Here is a 19,497-nt window from a genome sequence, read left to right on the forward strand (position 1 = left end):
TCCAACGTCACCAGTGACTGCATCTGATTGGTGGAACGGAGTGAACGTCACCAGTGACTGTATTTGTTGAAACGCAGGCACTATGAAGGTCTGTCTGACAGACCAAAACAAACAAAGCGTGCATTAACAGATCGATAAAAATTAGTAGCGAGTAGCGAGCTGAATGTAGATAAAAGTAGCGGAGTAAAAGTAGCGTTTCTTCTCTATATATATACTCAAGTAAAAGTAAAAGTATGTTGCATTAAAACTACTCTTAGAAGTACAATTTATCCCAAAAGTTACTCAAGTAGATGTAACGGAGTAAATGTAGCGCGTTACTACCCACCTCTGTGTGTGTGTATATGTATATATATATATGTGTGTGTGTATATGTATATATATATATGTGTGTGTATATATATATATATATGTGTATATGTATGTATATATGTGTGTATATATATATGTACGTATATATGTGTGTATATATGTATACATGTATATATGTGCATATATGTGTATGTATATTAGAGATGCGCGGATAGGCAATTATTTCATCCGCAACCGCATCAGAAAGTCGTCAACCATCCGCCATCCACCCGATGTAACATTTGATCAGAACCGCACCCGCCCGTTGTTATATATCTAATATAGACGATGCAAGGCATTAGTGAGGTTAGAAAGCTTTTGCCTGTTAAAGAAAGGAGACTGATCCAATGCAGCACAGACATTCGCGTGCCACGCTGTCACGACCCAGACGCACACCAGTGCGCAATCATATGGGAGCCGCGCTGAGCGCACCTCCAAGCGCGTCTCGCTGCCGGCGACGGCCGGGTATGGGCCCGACGCTCCAGCGCCATCCATTTTCAGGGCTAGTTGATTCGGCAGGTGGGTTGTTACACACTCCTTAGCGGGTTCCGACTTCCATGGCCACCGTCCTGCTGTCTATATCAACCAGGGTGAGCCCCACCCCTTTCGTGAGCGCACTGCGCGCGGAGTGACCCCTGTTACGCGCCCCCGGCAACAGGGGTGGCGGGCAGGTAAGCTGCGCGGGCGGAGCGCGCGGAGTGACCCCTGTTACGAGCCCCCGGCCACGGGGGTGGCGGGCAGGTAAGCTGCTTACCTGCTGCGCGTGACGCCGGCGAAGGCGGACGAGGCGGGGTGTCGGTGCGGTGGGCGCGGTGGTGACCCTGGACGTGCGTCGGGCCCTTCTCGCGGATCGCCTCAGCTACGGCTCCCGGTGGGGCCCTCTCGGGGGAAGGGGCCTCGGTCCCGGACCCCGGCGAGGCGTCCCTTCTCCGCTCCGTAAAAGTGTCCATCTCTTTTTTTTTTTTTTCTGTTGTGGCATATGCTGCAGGTGCCTGCTCCTTTTTCGTATGTGGGTAACAACATTTAACTACCGTATTTTCCGCACTATTAGCCGCACCTAAAAACCACAAATTTACTCAAAAGCTGACAGTGCGGCTTTTAACCCGGTGCGCTTTATATATGGATTAATATTACGATTCATTTTCATAAAGTTTCGATCTCGCAACTTCGGTAAACAGCCGCCATCTTTTTTCCCGGTAGAACAGGAAGCGCTTCTTCTTCTACGCAAGCAACCGCCAAGGTAAGCACCCGCCCCCATAGAACAGGAAGCGCTTCTTCTTCTACTGTAAGCAACCACCCGCCCGCGTAGAAGAAGAAAAAGCGCGCGGATATACCGTACGTTTCATTTCCTTTGTGTGTTTACATCTGTAAAGACCACAAAATGGCTTCTACTAAGCGTCAGGGATCCGGTTCATGAAAAGACGCAATCTCTCCATCCGCACACGGATTACTATTTCACAGCAACTGATATTCCTGTGAACCGCACTGTGGATACAACGGGAGCACGTACGGTGAATATTCGCACCACAGGGAATGAGAAGTCATCCTTCACTGTGGTTCTAGCTTGCCATGCTAATGGCCAGAAACTTCCACCCATGGTGATATTCAAAAGGAAGACCTTGCCAAAAGAGACCTTTCCAGCCGGCGTCATCATAAAAGCTAACTCGAAGGGATGGATGAAGAAAAGATGAGCGAGTGGTTAAGGTAAGTTTAAGTTTACGCGAAGAGGCCGGGTGGCTTTTTTCACGCAGCTCTGTCCATGTTGATATACGTATGTTTGTGATTGCACATTTGCGTACATTTGGGAGTGAACAGAGTTGTTAGAATGCTGGTTTTTAATATATTATTAAAGTTTGACTGACCTATCTGACTGTTTTTTTGACATTCCTTTAGCGCAGTTAGATGCGGCTTACAACACCGGGCGGCTTATAGGTGGACAAAGTTTTGAAATATGCCGTTCATTGAAGGCGCGGCTTTTAACCCAGGGCGCCTTATGGTGCGGAAAATACGGTATGTATATATATTTCCGAATTGGTTTAACTGCCACCCGCCTGAATCTATTTAAAATCTAATTTTTTTTTATTTCAACCGCCCGACCCGACCCGCGGATAAAATCTAATTTTTTTAAATTTCATCCGCCCGATCCGCGGATAATCCGCGGACTCCGCGGTTGTGCCCGCAAACCGCGCATCTCTAATGTGTGTATATATATATATATATACAGTATATACAGTATATATATATGTGTGTGTGTATACATGTATATATGTGTATATGTGTGTATACGTGTTTATATGTATATATATATATGTATGGATATATGTGTATATGTATATATATATGTGTGTATATATGTGCATCAATGTGTATATATATATCAGTGTGTGTATACATGTATATGTGTGTATATGTGTATAAATGTGTGTGTGTACCGGTATATACAGTATGTATACTGTATAAATGTGTATATATATGTGTGTATACATGTATGTATGTGTGTGTGTATATGTATATAATGTGTATGTGTACACATGAATATATATGTGTGTATATGTATATATTTATGTGTGTTTGTGTATGTACGTATGCGTGTGTGCGCTGGCTAATGACACTACAGTATGAACTTCAGTATGTGCTATGTGTGTCCGTCTGCTCAGAAATTAGAGAGAGACCCTGAAGTCATCAGAAGAGAGATGGAGCTGCAGTTAGCACTGTGGCACAAACTGGCTCCAGGAACTGAGGAGGAGGTAAGTGTCTACCAATATCTTGATAGGGTCATTGCAGCGACAGGAAATGAAAATGAATGGAAACACGAAAGTTGGCCTGGGATAATGTCAACATTTGATTCAAAGTACAAGCCCTTGGAGGGAAAATAGTCTCCAAATCTTGTGAAGGTGGAAGTAATCAGTAGTTACGCCATCATTTGAGATTGACCAAAAAGGCTTCTAACATACGGTATGTTCAAAAGATAAGTTTGAAGTTGATTGTAACAAAAAAAGATTTGCCACCAAAAAAAGATTTGCAAGCAAAACTTGAAGAAAAACTCAAACAAAGCTTGAGAAAATGCAAACAATATTTATTGTTTCATGAGAATGTTTTGATTTGGTATGTTTGCCTTTTTTTTTTTTTTTTTTGCAAATCCACTCTTTGTTTGTTTGGGTGCCAACTTTCCAAAATGTTGTAAGCATTATATCCTGCCCTTTTGAGGCTTTGAGCATGTAAAGTATGCCCCATGTAACACACGCACACGCTTTCTTAGGTGTTGTCAGCTAATGATAGTCATTTGGCAGAGTTTAGATAATAATGTTAGCTATCATTGAATGTATAGCCTTTCATGGCAAAACATAACTACAGTAGTTGCTTCTCTGGGACAGCTTTTGTGTGTGCATTTCAGTGAGTATGAGACAGCCATGAATGACACCCATTAATGTCAGACTAATTCCTCGGGCCAAAAAGCAAATTTTATTCAGTATAATTAGTAACTGAAATATATATAAAAAATAAACGTGTTCAGGTAAATCACTAATGGTAGCATAATATAGACAGCTTTGTTCTGTTGTATTTTTTGGTTTGAAAAATGTCAAATTTGAGCAAATTGCAAACAGCCCCTTTCAGTGGACACGGTTTTCTGATAAGAATAACACTCCCTCCCCAAAGAAGTTTAGTTTTCTCCTTCTCACCCCATCTTTGACCTTTTTCCTACTTTTACGGTGCGCCACATTTGCCCCAATGTGTGTTCCTGTTCCATCTACCCTGTATGATGTTTGTCTGATCTTGAACAGCTTTATGTGGAAAATGTAACTTCATTGTACTTTTTTAAGTGCAATGACAATAAAGTTCCATTTGGTTCCATTGGGCAAGTACTTAATGTGTTGTCGACATAAGCGGGACCAACTTGAACAACTTCCGCTGTATAAAGAAAACAAGTTTAAATGTTTCATTGACTTTAACTGATGTGTGATCCAGGAGAGGGCAGCAGAAAACATGTGGCGCCAGTACCAGACTTTGACCTCGTCTCTATCACAGCAGCTGTGCGAGCAGCTCCGCCTCATTCTGGAACCTACACAAGCTGCCAAGCTTCGGTCAGTACCACCACAACTTATAACAGGCCACCATTTTGAACAAGATGCCAGTTATACTTTATATGAACACATCTCCAAGTTTTGTTTGTGCTAGCTCTCAAAGAAGTTGTTAGACGTTCCAAATGTATAGTTTGTTTTGGGTAGCGCAGTCAAATGTGCATGTGCTCCTCTGATCATGTCAAATGTCACCTTACTCCACAGAGGTGATTACCGCACAGGAAAACGGCTCAACATGAGAAAAGTGATCCCATACATTGCAAGTCAGTTCCGTAAGGATAAGATATGGTTGAGGAGGACCAAGCCCAGCAAAAGACAGTACCAAATTTGCCTGGCAATAGACGATTCATCCAGTATGGTGGACAACCATTCCAAACAGGTGAGACCTGCAGTCCTTATCCTGTTTCTGTAGGGTTACTGTAGTTTATATTATGACCTTGTTCACACTGCAAGTCAATTCCGTTTTGGTTTTTTTGCCCATATGCGACCTGTATCAGATTTTTTCATGTCAGTGTGAACAGTGCAATCCCAAATGTTTCATATCACAAATACCACAAGGTCCAAATACCATCACTTCAGTCTTTTGTCATTTAAATATCATCAACAGGCCACATCAAAAATTTTAGAGCCTTTTCGCTGAATAAAAAAAATTTACATGGAAATAAATCATGTGGAATTTGTAATATTAACTATGAAGGATAAAACACTGAATATTAAGATAGCATATGAACGTCTCTCTGCCTCTTTACTTCCCCGACGACTGTCTCGAGAGTGATCTATTACTATAAAGCAAAATGCAAAAAACACGGCAAAGGACAAAAAAATACCCACAAATCCATATAGTAAGTCAACGTGTTGGCTGAGTGATGTCATTAAGTGGCTGCACTGAGGAGGCAAGTTTTCTCTTTAAAGGAAAATTAATTTGGCTGTCATCAGCATAACAGTGAAAATAAATTCCATGCCTTTTTAGGAATTAGACAAGTGGCAGTAAATACTTGAAAAAAGCAGTCGTACTAAATAAGATATTCATACGTTTTGTATGAAAAACAATACAAACGGTTGTAATCCAAATAACTACAGTAGTTTCATGAAGTAATGTAATAATGTACAGCATTTACTGTGGAAATTGGACTCCTAAGGTATCTTTTTCGAGCTGCTTTTCCATCAAACACACGGTTAGCAACATGTCCATATTTTCATGGTTAAAAGTCTGCCTTTCCTTGGATGGCGTTATTTTGACTTACTTTGCTCCAGTATGGTGCAGACGGCCAGTGCTGCATGTTCTGTCATATTTTTAATCATTTAATTATTTAATTCAATAAATATCATCCACATCATCCCCATGTTTGGAAAAAACAAGTTATGTCTATCTCTAGCTATATCCTATTTTTGTGGTTCTTACGGAGTTGGCGGTGGCATTCGCTGTGCCAACTAGCGGTCGGGAGGCTCTCAACCCAAATTTTTGCTTGCAAACTAAAGCAAACCCATTAGCCGAGGAACGGCTTGTATCCAGAAAAACTGTAGCACTCCGAGGAACACTGTATTTAAAGTTTTGAGGCAGCACTTTTAATTTGACCTGCACAGCTGTTATAGACCTGGTTTATTAGATCGGGAAATGCACTGACAAATGTGCAACATTATGCTACTCAGCGAGTCAAATATTTGCAGGGGACAAATTAACAACAATAAACGAGGGATTACTGTATTAGTATTATTTATAAGAATTATTTATATAGTATCAACATTTGAGCTTTTTCTGTAGACATATGCCATTGTTTCTCCTTTTTTCCCCATTTTTGTTGTTTGTTTTTTTGTTTTGTTTTATTTTTACAATATGACCGGGGCAATGCAAAACAATAAACCTCTGGTTTAAGCTATCAATAGAACTAAATGGAAATTTGCACGCGGGTTAAGGCAACATTGTGCTACTCAGCAAGTCAAAGATTTGCGAGGGACAAATTCGATTGGCCAAAAGGTGCAGAGAAGTTGCGAGGTCAAGCATAAAGGACAGGAATTTGTTGAATGTGCGTGAATTGGTGCGATCGGAACATGGTGAAATCCTGAAGGGTCTGTTGTTGACCCTCTCTGTATGCACAGCAGTCATGAAAAGGGCCTTCTCAAGACTGTTAATAAAAGGTTCGAAGCGTATTTTCATAAAGTCCTCCACACTATATTATGTTCTCCTGTTTAGATAATTCATCTGAACTAACCGTTTGGGGTTAACCTGTCTTTCAGCTCGCGTTTGAATCCCTTTCAGTGATTGCCAATGCCCTGACTCTGTTGGAAGTTGGACAAGTGTCTGTCTGCAGGTACCCACATTTTTACTCTTGCTGGTTTTTGTTGTGATTACTCCTCAGGATGATTATTTAATGACTTACAGTTGCGGTAGAAATTACATTTATTTACACAAAGTCTTTTGGAGCTATTTGCTAAACAAGGGCATATTTCAAGCTCATAATTTTAAATGAATTGTTTGTATAGTTGTGGTCAGAAGTTTACATATGCTCACCATGAGCTTGAATGTCTTAGTCATTTTGAACTCTACATGATGAAATAATACGATACTTAGACAAACTTTATTGATCCACAAGGGAAATTGTTCCACACAGTAGCTCAGTTACAAAGAATGGAAAGGATAATGCACACAAGGGCACAAAAAGAGGGCGAAAACAAAAGGTATGAAGTAGACAAAAAATTTGCCATAGTAGCAATATAAATATAACATATGTAATATTTACATATTATATATGCAGTATATAATATATACACTTATATATAACAAATCCCAATTACCATGTAGGAGCCTAAATGCTGTTTAAGTTAATTTACATTTTTATGGAAGGTGCTTTATGTTTATTCAGCCAAAATGGGACTATTTACTTTATTTGCATGCTTAGAATAATCATTACATTTGTCTAAATAGTTTGTGACGTAACTGTGTAAATTGCATATATGGCGGAAAGATCTGTGTGGTAGGTTGGTTTTCGGACAGTGCATTATGGGTAATGGCAGTCAGGTGCGGTGGAATTGAGCCACACAGTTTTTTGACCTCACTCTTACTTTTTCTTAGTCTTGCTTTTTCTAACACCTACTGTAACAAACTCCTTTTATTTTGCCATTCAGTTGTTCCCACATCGTTATTGTTTTATGTTTTTGAATTATTAAGTAAACGATACAAAACGAAGAGGAGCGTCTGGAGTTTTGTTTATTGTTGCCGCAGCAAGCGGAGCAGGAGAAAGTAGAGGAGCGTCAAGCTAAAGGCTTAATTAGGAATCTACATACAGTATGTGTAACAGCTGCAGCAAAAAAAAAAGAGCAGGGGATTTTTATAAACAAGAATTGAGTGCACAGTTTTGAATTTTAGAATTTTCTTTAGGGAAGCAAAATGTTTTTCTGTAAGCCGATACCAATGACTTCCTGCTTCTCACCAGTGCCATATTTATATGTATTGTTTTTAAATGTAGATTTAAGTGCAGTTTGTGCACACTTGAAGGTAAAAAAGACTCAAACAAAGGTGGATTTGACGAAGGCGTCTTCTAAGCATCATCAAAGCGATGTTAGAATTTCATGTGGCTAATAAGGTTTGATATGTTGAAGCTAGATGTTTTTCTTTCCCATCTCACGAAATGTTTGCAGAACTTTTGGTGCAAATGGCATGCGAAATGTCTTTGTCTGAAACAGTGAAAAAGTCCGACATGGTTGAGGCCATCTTTTTTTACAATGAGCTCAAGCTTACAGAAAGGTATGTAGGTTGAAAACAAAAAAGAGCGCTTGATTTGCTCAACATAACCCGCCTCAGTGGAGTATATTTTTTATCTGATTCATTCTTTAATGTTAATCGGATTTATCAGTTTGACGTCATAATTCCTCATATTGTCCCGAATTATCGGTCTGATATTAACTTACACAAGCTCAAAGTAACACTTAAATACTGTCACCTAAATCTAAATTAATTGTGTTGAAGGTTCCAGAATGTCCTTTAACTTGACAAGCACCATTAAGTATTTGATAGTGATCATGATTGACTGTAGCTGGTAGTTTCTCTTTCAGCAGCATGAAAGGGCTAATATGATTCAACACTCAGAACAACGGGGAACATTTTTTAAGTGGTCATATTATGCAAAATCAGTTTTTACCTGTTTTTGTGTATATGGGATTCCCATAAGTCCTGATTATTTGAATTCAAACCATGAAGGCATATTAGAAATGTCCATAAATGGTAGAGATTTACCTGAAGACGTCTGCGAGAGTCAGCCATTTTAATTTTTCCTAGTGGCAGTTGTAGAGCGCTTGAAATAAACCGTTACAGACCCTAAATTAATCAAATGTGCTCTTGATAAGTGTTTGATAAAACTTCTGGTTTAAAGTGCATAATCCAATCCAATCCAATCCACTTTATTTATATAGCACATTTAAACAACAAAATGTTTCCAAAGTGCTGCATAACAATATTAAACACAATTAAAAACAATATAAAATAAATGTGATTAAAAACAATTTCAAAGGGTAAAACCAATTAAAACAGTAAATAGAAAGCAAAAGCAAAATTTTAAAAACACAGAGGACAACAGAGGACCACACAACTCACGTAGTGTTAAAAGCCAGAGAATAAAAGTGGGTCTTAAGACGAGACTTAAAACACTCCACTGTGGGAGCAGTTCGAACACGGAGGGGCAGAGTGTTCCAGAGCTTAGGGCCGACCACAGAGAAGGCCCTGTCTCCCCTGGTTTTAAGTCTCGTCTTGGACACCACGAGCTGGAGCTGGCTCTCGGACCTCAGAGCGCGCGCAGGATTGTAAGTTTGGATGAGGTCCGAGATATACTGAGGTGCCAGTCCATGTAAAGCTTTAAAAACAAACAGCAAGGTTTTAAAATAAATTCTAAAATGAACAGGGAGCCAGTGCAAACTCTCAAGGATTGGGGTTATATGCTGGAGCAGAGCAGGACAACTACCAATAATAATTCACCTTGCAATGAGAAACGTCATACAGGTGTGTGTCTTTCATTTGAATGAAACTTTTTTTGTTGTCCTACAAAGTTTTGGCGAGCAGGTGCAGCTTCTCCACCCCTTCCAGCTGCAGTTCAACGATGAGTCTGGTGCTCGCATCCTCCGACAATGTCAGTTCCAGCAGAAGAAGACCAGAATTGCTCAGGTAGAAATCCTGTTGGTGTTCTATGCTTTGTTACGGATGATGTCAATTCTACAGTATCAGCGGTTGTTTGTACCATATTTTCTGGACCATATGGCACACTGATGATGAGCAGGTCTATTCAGGTCTATTTTCATACAAATGGTGCACCGGACTACAAGGCGCGTTAAAGATAGATAGATAGTACTTTATTGATTCCTTCAGAAGAGTTCCCTCAGGAAAATTAAAATTGAGATCGAATTTAAAAGTAAAAAGTAAATAATGGGGGAATAAATGGAAACAAAATAGACAAATATTAAAATAAGAATAAAAATAAAAAGCAACAATGAGAATAAAAATATAACAGTAAAATAAGAATATAACAAGAGAAACTAGGCAGTAGTGACCATGTTATGAAAAGGTATTGCACTGTTATTGTTTTGCATCCCCTGTCATCCGAGTACCCCCCCTCTCCCCCAGAGAGGAGTTGTACAGTCTAATGGCGTGTGGGACAAAGGAGTTTTTTAGTCTATTAGTCCTGCACTCGGGATGAAGCATCCTAGCACTGAACAGGCTCCTCTGGCTACTGATAACGGTATGCAGAGAGTGGCTGGCATCATCCATGATGCTCACTAGTTTTTCCACAGTCCTCTTTTCTGCCACCGTCACCAGTGAGTCCAGTATTATTGCGATCGTAGAACCGGCCCGCCTGATCAGTTTCTCCAGTCTGGAGCTGTCCTTCTTAGATGTACTGCCCCCCCAGCATACTATGATGTAGTACAGAACACTGGCAACCACAGACTGGTAGTACATCCAGGGGTCATATTATGATTTTTTTTTAAATGTAAAACACTTCCTTATGGTCTACATAACATGTAATGGTGGTTCTTTGGTCAAAATGTTGCATAGATTATGTTTTACGGATCATCTTCAAATCACTTTCCGACAGTCGCTTCAGGATGCGCTGTTTTGTGGGCGGTCTTATTTACGTGGCTCACCTTCGACAGCGTCTTCTCCCCGTCATCTTTGTTGTAGCAGTGTAGCGTGCAAGGACGGGAGTGGAAGAAGTGTCAAAAGATGGAGCTAACTGTTTTAATGACATTCAGACTTTACTTAAATCAATAACGGAGCAGCATCTCCTCATCCGTGGCTCACTAGTGCACAACAAGGCCGAAAATGTGTCTCGTGAAATACCGTCCGACCGGAACTCTCTAATAACTAAAGTTCCGTGGGTGAATAATGTAAACCCACTACATTGGTAGTTTTTAGCGCTTCCATAGCGAGATATAAGTTAGAACTTTACGCTACTTTATATTAGAAATGGCAACAGCAGAGGGTGACTGTCCCATAACAAGAAGATAGAGGAAAAAGAAGAAGCTTATCGACTACGGCATCGGTACGGACTACAGTGGCGGACGTGCGCAAATTTTCAGGACTTATGCGGATCTCAAATACACATCAGCAGGTACCAGAAGGTAAGAAAAGTTGGTTTTGCATAATATGGTGAAACAAAACGCCAGGTACCGTATTTTAAGTATAAGTCGCTCCGGAGTATAAGTCACACGGGCCGAAAATGCATATTAAAGAAGGAAAAAAACATAAGTCGCACTGGAGTATAAGTCGCATTTTTTGGGGAAATGTATTTGATAAAAGCCAACACCAAGAATAGACATTTGAAAGGCAATTTAAAATAAATAAAGAATAGTGAACAACAGGCTGAATAAGTGTACGTTATATGAGGCATAAATAACCAACTGGTATGTTAACGTAACATATTATGGTAAGAGTCATTCAAATACCTATAACATATAGAACATGCTATACAATTACCAAACAATCTGTCACTCCTAATCGCTAAATCCGATGAAATCTTATACGTCTAGTCTCTTACGTGAATGAGATAAATAATATTATTTGATATTTTACGGTAATGTGTTCATAATTTCACACATAAGTCGCTCCTGAGTATAAGTCGCACCCCCGGCCAAACTATGAAAAAAAACTGCGACTTATAGTCTGAAAAATACGGTAATACAGTATGTCTGCTAATGGGTGCCATTATGCGGTCCTTATACACACACCATAGTAATACATGTATCTCTGTCTACGGTAGCCGTAACGGGCCGACAATCCATCAAGCGGTGCAGCTTCAAAGTCATACTAAAGCATTTTGACAGATTTTTGAGTGCCGTGTGTAATGTTCTTTATTTTCAATGGAACATTTAAAGTTGTGGTGTTGTTTACTAGTGTCTTATTGCAGTCTACACTTGTCCCTCATGTGTGACTACAATCTACTGGTCACACTTATCATTACACCACGTACCAAATAAAATTGCTTCGAGGTCGGTAAGCACAACCAGAATTATTCCGTACATTAGGCGCACTGTCAATTTTTGAGAAAATTCAAGGATTTTAAGTGCGTCTTATGGTCTGAAAAATACGGTACATGTGCCCGGTGCAGTGGGTAGTCAGCTGCCAGAGGCCCCAGCTCCCTGTATGTCTGAACAGGATATGTGGATGGATAGCCTAGAAAAGATTTGGCCACATACATGGTTTTTATCAACATTGAGAATTTTTTGTTTTACAAAAGTGTACACAGTTTATTTTACTGTGAAGTACTGACTTTCTGTGCCTCATGCAGTTTCTAGAGAGTTCCACCAAGATGTTTCTTGCAGCACGACAGCAGTTTCCAGGATCTACAAATTTAGGTAATTACTCAAACGACACATTTAATACTCACTTTGTCCCTAACATGAAACCGATTACTCTAATGCAGAATGTCCAAAGTACGACCATCAGCTATTTTTTATTGGCCCATGGCACTTTTTATATTATTATTAACTCTACAATAGCATTAGCCATGAGATAAGACCAAACCAATCATAGCATGCTATTCAGTATTGTAGCCACTGATTGGCCCAGCCACAGACAGCATTATTATATTGTATTAAAAGAGTGTAAAGGTCACTATTTGGGTGTTATTTCAAGTCTAGAGAGCTCTCATAATATTGAAACCTATATTTGGAAAGTCGTCAACAGGTTTTTCAATCGCTAGGAATGAAAATATTTGATTTATACTTAATTCCTACATCACAGAAACAGTCAAGCATGGAAGCAATTAACGAGGGATTACTGTATTAGTATTATTTATAAGTATTACTGTCATGTTCAAACACTGATAACATCTATTAAACAGGACAAGAAGCAAAGAATCAAACAGAGACAGAATTCAATTTGGCTCAGTGAGGAGAAACGTGGACATCTGTACCCTTGTACAGTGTCATCACGCTCTGCCAAAAGATTGCACGCCTCCTTCTTTTATTTGGACCTTCCCTGACCACATGGCAACAGCTGCTTCCAAAAGGACGGGGTCGCAAACAGCCATCGCCTTTGATTACAAAACTGTTCAAAAGAAAAGGTCGGTTCAAAAAAGAGGTTGTAAAAGAGTTCAAGAAAGAGGTCGTAAAAGAGTTCAAAAAGCGGTGCCTGGAAGGGAGTCTGGTCCTGCTTCCTCTTCGCTTTTGTAGTTCTTGGGTCAGACAATATCTTTCTGTTGATTACAATACATGAATGAAACACAACACCTTCATTTTGCTTCCCCCCTACACAGTGGAGTTTTACAAGCCTTATTCTTGGTAGGTTCAAAGACATGTTTTTGCTTCTCGCTGGGAACTCATTGAAACACAAAGTTTTGATAACTTAGATCAAATTATTCTAACAATTACTTGTATGGTATCATCATTTGAGCTTTTTCTGTAGACATTATACCATTTTTGTTGTTAGTTTATTTATTTTTTTCATTTTATTTGTACAATATATCCAGGGCAATACAAAACAATAAACCTCTGATTTAAGCTATCAATAGAACTGAATGGTAAACATTTTAAAGCAGAAAGACTGTTGACTTCTCCCCGCAGAGACGTCCCAGCTGCTGCTGGTCGTGTCGGATGGTCGAGGACTGTTCCTTGAAGGGAAAGAGCGGGTGATGGCGGAAATACGAGCGGCACGAAGTGCAAACGTGTTCCTCATTTTTGTGGTACTTGACAGCCTTTCTTCACGGGTAAGCAACAGTATTTTGCTTGTTTTTTTCTACGTACAAGATGTACATTGTGTACAGATGTTTTTATTGTCATTAATTTGTGGATTCTCAGCAAATGTTAAAAAGTGCATCCTTGCATGAATATCTAGTACTAGAGTGGTGACAAGATGTCATAAAGGTTTGTGCCTGCTTCACTTTTAAGGTCACGGTTTGGTTTGTTTGGGGTACAGAGGGGGAACAAAATGTTATGAATACTGTAATTTTCTAACCATAAGGCGCACCGTTGATTCTATTTTCATTAAGTGCACCGGATAATAAGGCGCATAAAAGGGGTCATATTGTATTTTTTTTTTCTACATTCAAAACACTTCCTTTTGGTCTACCTAACATGTAATGGTGTTTTTTCTTCAAGCCCCTTCTGACCGTTTCTCAAGGATGTGCCGTCTTATTTACGTGCCTCTACTTCGACAGCGTCTTCTCCCCGTCATTTTTGTTGTATTGGTAGTTTTTAGCGCTTCCAGAGCAAGTCTCCTGACATACATAAGTTAGAACTTTACACTACTTCGTATTCGAAGTGGCAACAGCGGAGGATGAATACCACACAACAAGAGATAAGAGAAAAATAAGGAGCTTATTGACTACGGCATGTACTACAATGGCGGACGTGTGCAAATTTTCGGGACTGAGGCAAATCCCAAATACCAATAGGTAGGAAAAGTTGGTTTTGCATAATAGTGCAAAACAAAATGCCAGATAATATCTCCTTATAGGTGCCATTTTGGGGTCCTTACACACGGCTTCGTAGCCTATAAAAGACTTAGACTTAGAAGTCCTTTTATTATCATTCACATTTGAACTTTACAGTACAGACAAGAACGACATTTTGTTGCATTAAGTTAAAGGGCAGCACGGTGTTACAGGGGTTAGTGCATGTGCCTCACAATAAGAAGGTCCTGAGTAGTCCTGAGTTCAATCCCAGGCTCGGGATATTTCTGTGTGGAGTTTGCATGTTCTCCCCGTGACTGCATGGGTTCCCTCCGGGTACTCCGGCTTCCTCCCACCTCCAAAGACATGCACCTGGGGATAAGTTGATTGGCAACACTAAATTGGCCCTAGTGTGTGAATGTTGTCTGTCTATCTGTGTTGGCCCTGCGATGAGGTGGCGACTTGTACAGGGTGTACCCCGCCTTCCGCCCGAATGCAACTGAGATAGGCTCCAGCACCCCCCGCAACCTCGAAAGGGACAAGCGGTAGAAAATGGATGGATGGAAGTTAAGTTAAAGTTAAAGTAGCAATGATTGTCACACACACACTAGGTGTGGTGAAATCTGTCCTCTGCATTTGACCCATCCCCTCGTTCACCCCCTGGGAGGTGAGGGGAGCACTGGGCAGCAGCGGTGGCCGCGCCCGGGAATCATTTTTGGTGATTTAACCCCCAATTCCAACCCTTGATGCTAAGTGCCAAGCGGGGAGGTAATGGGTCCCATTTTTATAGTCTTTGGTATGATATTATTTATATTTGGTATTAGCTCATGGTAGTGCAGGATAAAAAAGCAATAAGGTGCAGATATAAATAAATAGATAACTGTACAGATAAATATATTGCACTTTTGCATATGCATCCACATTTATGGATGTATGTTATATTGTCTTTATATTCCAGCGAGTTAATCCGTTTTTGGGGGGAATTGAGGGGATTATTTTAATGCGTTCAAGTGTCTTACGGCCTGAGGGAAGAAGCTGTTACAGAACCTGGAGGTTCTGCTACGGAGGCTGCGGAACCTCTTTCTAGAGTCCAGCAGTGAAAACAGTCCTTGGTGGGGGTGGAAGGAGTCTCTGCAGATTTTCTGAACCCTGGTCGGGCAGCAGCTTTTTGCGATCTCTTGGATAGGAGGAAGAGGAGTCCTGATGATCTTTTCCACCGTCCTCACCACTCTCTGCAGCGACTTCCAGACAGAGATGAAAGTCACACTAAAACATTTTGACAGATTTTTTGAGCGCTGTGTGTGATGTTCTATAATCTCAATGAAACACCAAAGTTTTGGTCTTGCTTGCTTACCTAAGGTAGTTGCGAGCGTCAACCCGCAACAGTGTTCATTTTGACAGCATTTTTAAATGTAGTTTTAGTCATTGTTACACCATTACACCATTTACTACATAAAACTTGTTCGGGTCAGTAAGCATGACCAGAATGAATACATACATGAGGCGCACCGGGTTGAAAGGTGCACTGTTGATTTTTGAGAAAATGAAAGGCTTGTAAATTATAGTCTGAAAAATATGGTTTATGCTAAGCTATCTGAACAAAACATCCACAGCTTAGTTAGCTTTGTGTTATAAATGACAAAGCAAATGAGTGTAATATCTACTCATTTAGCTCATTGATGATTTTATTTGTAGTAATGTTCTTCATCGTTCCAAGTACATTCTTAGTAACTCCAGTTTGTAGTCCTGTTCTACATCCCAACTGAATAATGGTTTCGATGGGGAGTTACGGGCCGTTGGGGCGCCGTGACGCTGTACCACAGGGATGTCAAACTGGTTTTCATGGAGGGCCACATTGCTGTTATGGCTGCCATCAGAGGGCCGCTTGTAACAGCAAATAATGTATGAATTTGCCTCTGGGTTTCATTATTAATTATATAAATTGTTTAAAGTAGACTGTCAATTTTACATTAAAAACTTTCCATTTAGAAAATGCTACTGTAAAATTGTGTTGGTTTTTTTCTCAACATTTTACGGTAAATGGAAAAACAATACCACTGTTTTTTGGGAGGGGGGCTTTAACGGAAAAAGCTGGTCTTTCCATTTACAGTAATACACAGTTAAAAACAACAACCATAGATTTTACAGTCAAACTGGCAGCTCAGTCAACAAAATTTTAATGCAAAAAACAGTAGTTTTTTTCGATTTACAGTAATATGCTGTAAAGAACAACGTAAATGTATTGTCATTCTTATTAATTTGATGGGTAGTTTGCTGTAAAGTTAAGTATTTTTTTATAGACAAAAACATGTTTGGAAAGTATGATAATATACTGTAATATTTGTGGCAATATTGGATACTATTAAAGTTTAAAAGGTATGCAATTTCAAGCAGTACATATATTTTTTCTGTCAAAATGAAAACAATCAATTACATTTAGTGAGAAAATATTAAGTACTTTATTGACACATATCATTTCCAGGTGTTTGCAAGCCAGATAAAATTATGTCACGGGCCAGATCTGGCCATATTTGCCAACCTTGAGACCTCCAAATTCGAGAGATTCGGGGGGGTATATTTATAGCTAGAATTCATGAAATTTAAGTATTTATATATATATATATATATAAATCAAAGAAATAAATAAATACTTCACTTTCAGTGAATTCTAGCTATATATATATATATATATATATATATATATATATATATTTATATATATATATTTATGTATGTATGTGTATTTTATTATATATACACATACAAATAAAATAAATACTTGAATTTCAGTGTTCATTTATTTACACATTTACACACATAACACTCCTCTACTCATTGTTGTATTTGAAAGTGCAATGCTTTGCAGCCAGTAGCACAGCCTTTGAAGGAGCATAGGTATGGGAAGTGTAATATTCTGGGTTGGAGTCAATAACCAGGCGAGGTGATGAAGTTACGTCTTTTTACTTCAGAACCGACTCCCACACTTGCCGTCAGGGTGCGCAATACAACGTAAACCGTTGGCCAACCAAAAAGTAACCACAGAACACTATAGTGTTCTGTGGTTACTTTTTGGTTGGCCAAGCGGACGTGACGACAGGCTGTCCTCACTCAGGTCTGCACGGACCTGGAGGGGCGTGCCTTAAGTCTGGCTGGAAATCGGGAGAAATTCCGGAGAATGATTTTCGGGATAGGCACTGAAATTCGGGAGTCTCACGGAAAATTCGGGAGGGTTGGCAAGTATGGATCTGGCCCCTAGACCTTGAGTTTGACACCTGTGCTGTAGCATAATGAAGCCTTTAATATTCATTCATCCCAGGTTTATACAACATTAAAAAATGGAGACAAAGTTATCACCTTCAGAAGCTAATAACTAAACGCAAGATTGATGAAGTCATGACCTTGTTGTCAGTTAAAGTATTTAGGAAAATGTGTGAAGTAATTCCTTGTGTTCTAACACAGGACTCCATCCTGGACATCAGAGTTCCAGTATTCAAAGGACCGGGAGAGCTGCCAGAGATCCGCTCCTACATGGACGAATTCCCCTTCCCGTTCTACGTCATCCTGCGAGATGTCAACGCCCTGCCAGAGACCCTGAGCGATGCACTGCGGCAGTGGTTTGAACTGGTCACGGCCGACGACCTGTGACCCCTTCTTGGTGGACCTTTTCATCACGGAAGCAAATCAGCAGGCATGATCCAGTCTGCCGCACCTGTAATGTGCCTTCATTTTCATACATTTTAGGACAATCTGCTCAAATTATTTGATGAGTTTGATAGAAACATTTACAGGTGTGTTATTATTTTTTTGATCTTAATCAGGGAGCATCTGTCTGTCATGGTCGCATATGAAGAGAGTCTTTGATGCTTGAATCAGTATAGACAAAGTAGTACAGTATGTGATCATAGAAAGTCATTTGGTTTGTGTCAAAGACTTACTTTGACCATCGCCAAGAAACGATAGATTTGGCCTGCAAAACAAATAACATGGCAAGATCTAATCACACCATTTTTACAAGAAACATTTCAGACCTTTTTTCCATTCAGGCCCGCAGCTTTTATGAATTATGTATTAAATTATTCAAGAGGCGCTGTTGCGGAAATATAAATCATGATACAAAGGTTTTGATAATAAACTGTTTACAAAATCGCTCTGTTCTTATTTCACAGACTTTACTGCAGAATGACAGTAGGTTAGCTTGTATTTTTGCTTCATCCTTCACTTTAAGCTTGAATGAAGAATGCACTACCGACTTGATATGTCCGAAATAGACAGAGATGATACGGTTTATCTGCTCACCGATGCTACCTGGTGGTTGTTTGCGCACACTGCAGCTAGACCTGAATAGTCCAACTCTTAAACGCTTTAGTCCCACGCATGATTCTCACAGGAATGAGGCAAAGACTCATCCTAACCATCCAATACAAATTGTACTGCACAAGTATTGTTTTATACAGTAGGAACAAACTAAATTGTATTTACGATGTTTTTTTACTGTTTGCATTCGTCCACGACTCGCAACACAAACTACATCCGCTTCTGCCTGAGCTGCCTGGACAAATTTTAGAAACCAGGTTGTGAACCTGCGCCATGTTAGAAAAAACTCTTGGGGGGGAGGGGACTTAAATGTTTGTGCCTTATTAGTGTACTGCCATCCTTTTTGAGTTGGTAAAGATTCAACTTTTTGGTTATGATGTTATATTCCAAATGAATCTTATTGTCATGGGATTTATTCTGTAAATATTAAATTGTGCATAAAATGTGTGAATGTGCATCAGCTAATTGTAAGTGGGAAAACAATTAGCTGCCAGAAAATCTATCTCCTATATCCCCAAACAATTACCTATTAGTGCATTTTAAGTAGTTTTCTTTTTTTTTTAATCATTCTATACGTGTTCTAGTCAACAAAATGAAGTTTCTCATATTATTCTCAATAATAACTTTCATCTATTTTTCTTTCATTTCTTAAGGAAAAGGCAACAGTACATAAAGTCATTAATATGAATACAAATTAGTATGAATAAATACAATTAGATTAGTAATAATATAAATTTTACTGTTAAACTGTTTGACAATTATGTTATTTTTTGGTGTTTTTAAAAACATTTAATCAAATTTGCTGACATCGGTGTAGTAGTAAGTACACAGGAATGCATGTAGGCTGGAGCCTTTCCCATCAATGTATAGATCAATATGAAGTT

General features: G+C 39.5%; 1 protein-coding gene across 2 annotated transcripts in view; it reads left to right on the top strand.

Moving 5' to 3' along the window:
• Nucleotides 1-18,443, top strand: part of mdn1 (midasin AAA ATPase 1) — a 191,258-nt gene extending 172,815 nt beyond the window's left edge. For both annotated transcript variants that reach the window (XM_061928076.2, XM_072912214.1), the window contains exons 95-102: nucleotides 3,006-3,095; nucleotides 4,315-4,430; nucleotides 4,632-4,806; nucleotides 6,663-6,736; nucleotides 9,465-9,579; nucleotides 12,197-12,263; nucleotides 13,473-13,615; nucleotides 17,759-18,443. In XM_061928076.2, coding sequence (XP_061784060.2) covers nucleotides 3,006-3,095; nucleotides 4,315-4,430; nucleotides 4,632-4,806; nucleotides 6,663-6,736; nucleotides 9,465-9,579; nucleotides 12,197-12,263; nucleotides 13,473-13,615; nucleotides 17,759-17,944 — 966 coding nt within the window. In that variant the 3' untranslated portion in view covers nucleotides 17,945-18,443. The remainder of the gene's footprint in view (nucleotides 1-3,005; nucleotides 3,096-4,314; nucleotides 4,431-4,631; nucleotides 4,807-6,662; nucleotides 6,737-9,464; nucleotides 9,580-12,196; nucleotides 12,264-13,472; nucleotides 13,616-17,758) is intronic.
• Nucleotides 18,444-19,497: the final 1,054 nt, after the last annotated feature.

Source organism: Nerophis lumbriciformis, linkage group LG34, assembly GCF_033978685.3.
Source record: "Nerophis lumbriciformis linkage group LG34, RoL_Nlum_v2.1, whole genome shotgun sequence".
Lineage (NCBI taxonomy): Eukaryota > Metazoa > Chordata > Actinopteri > Syngnathiformes > Syngnathidae > Nerophis > Nerophis lumbriciformis.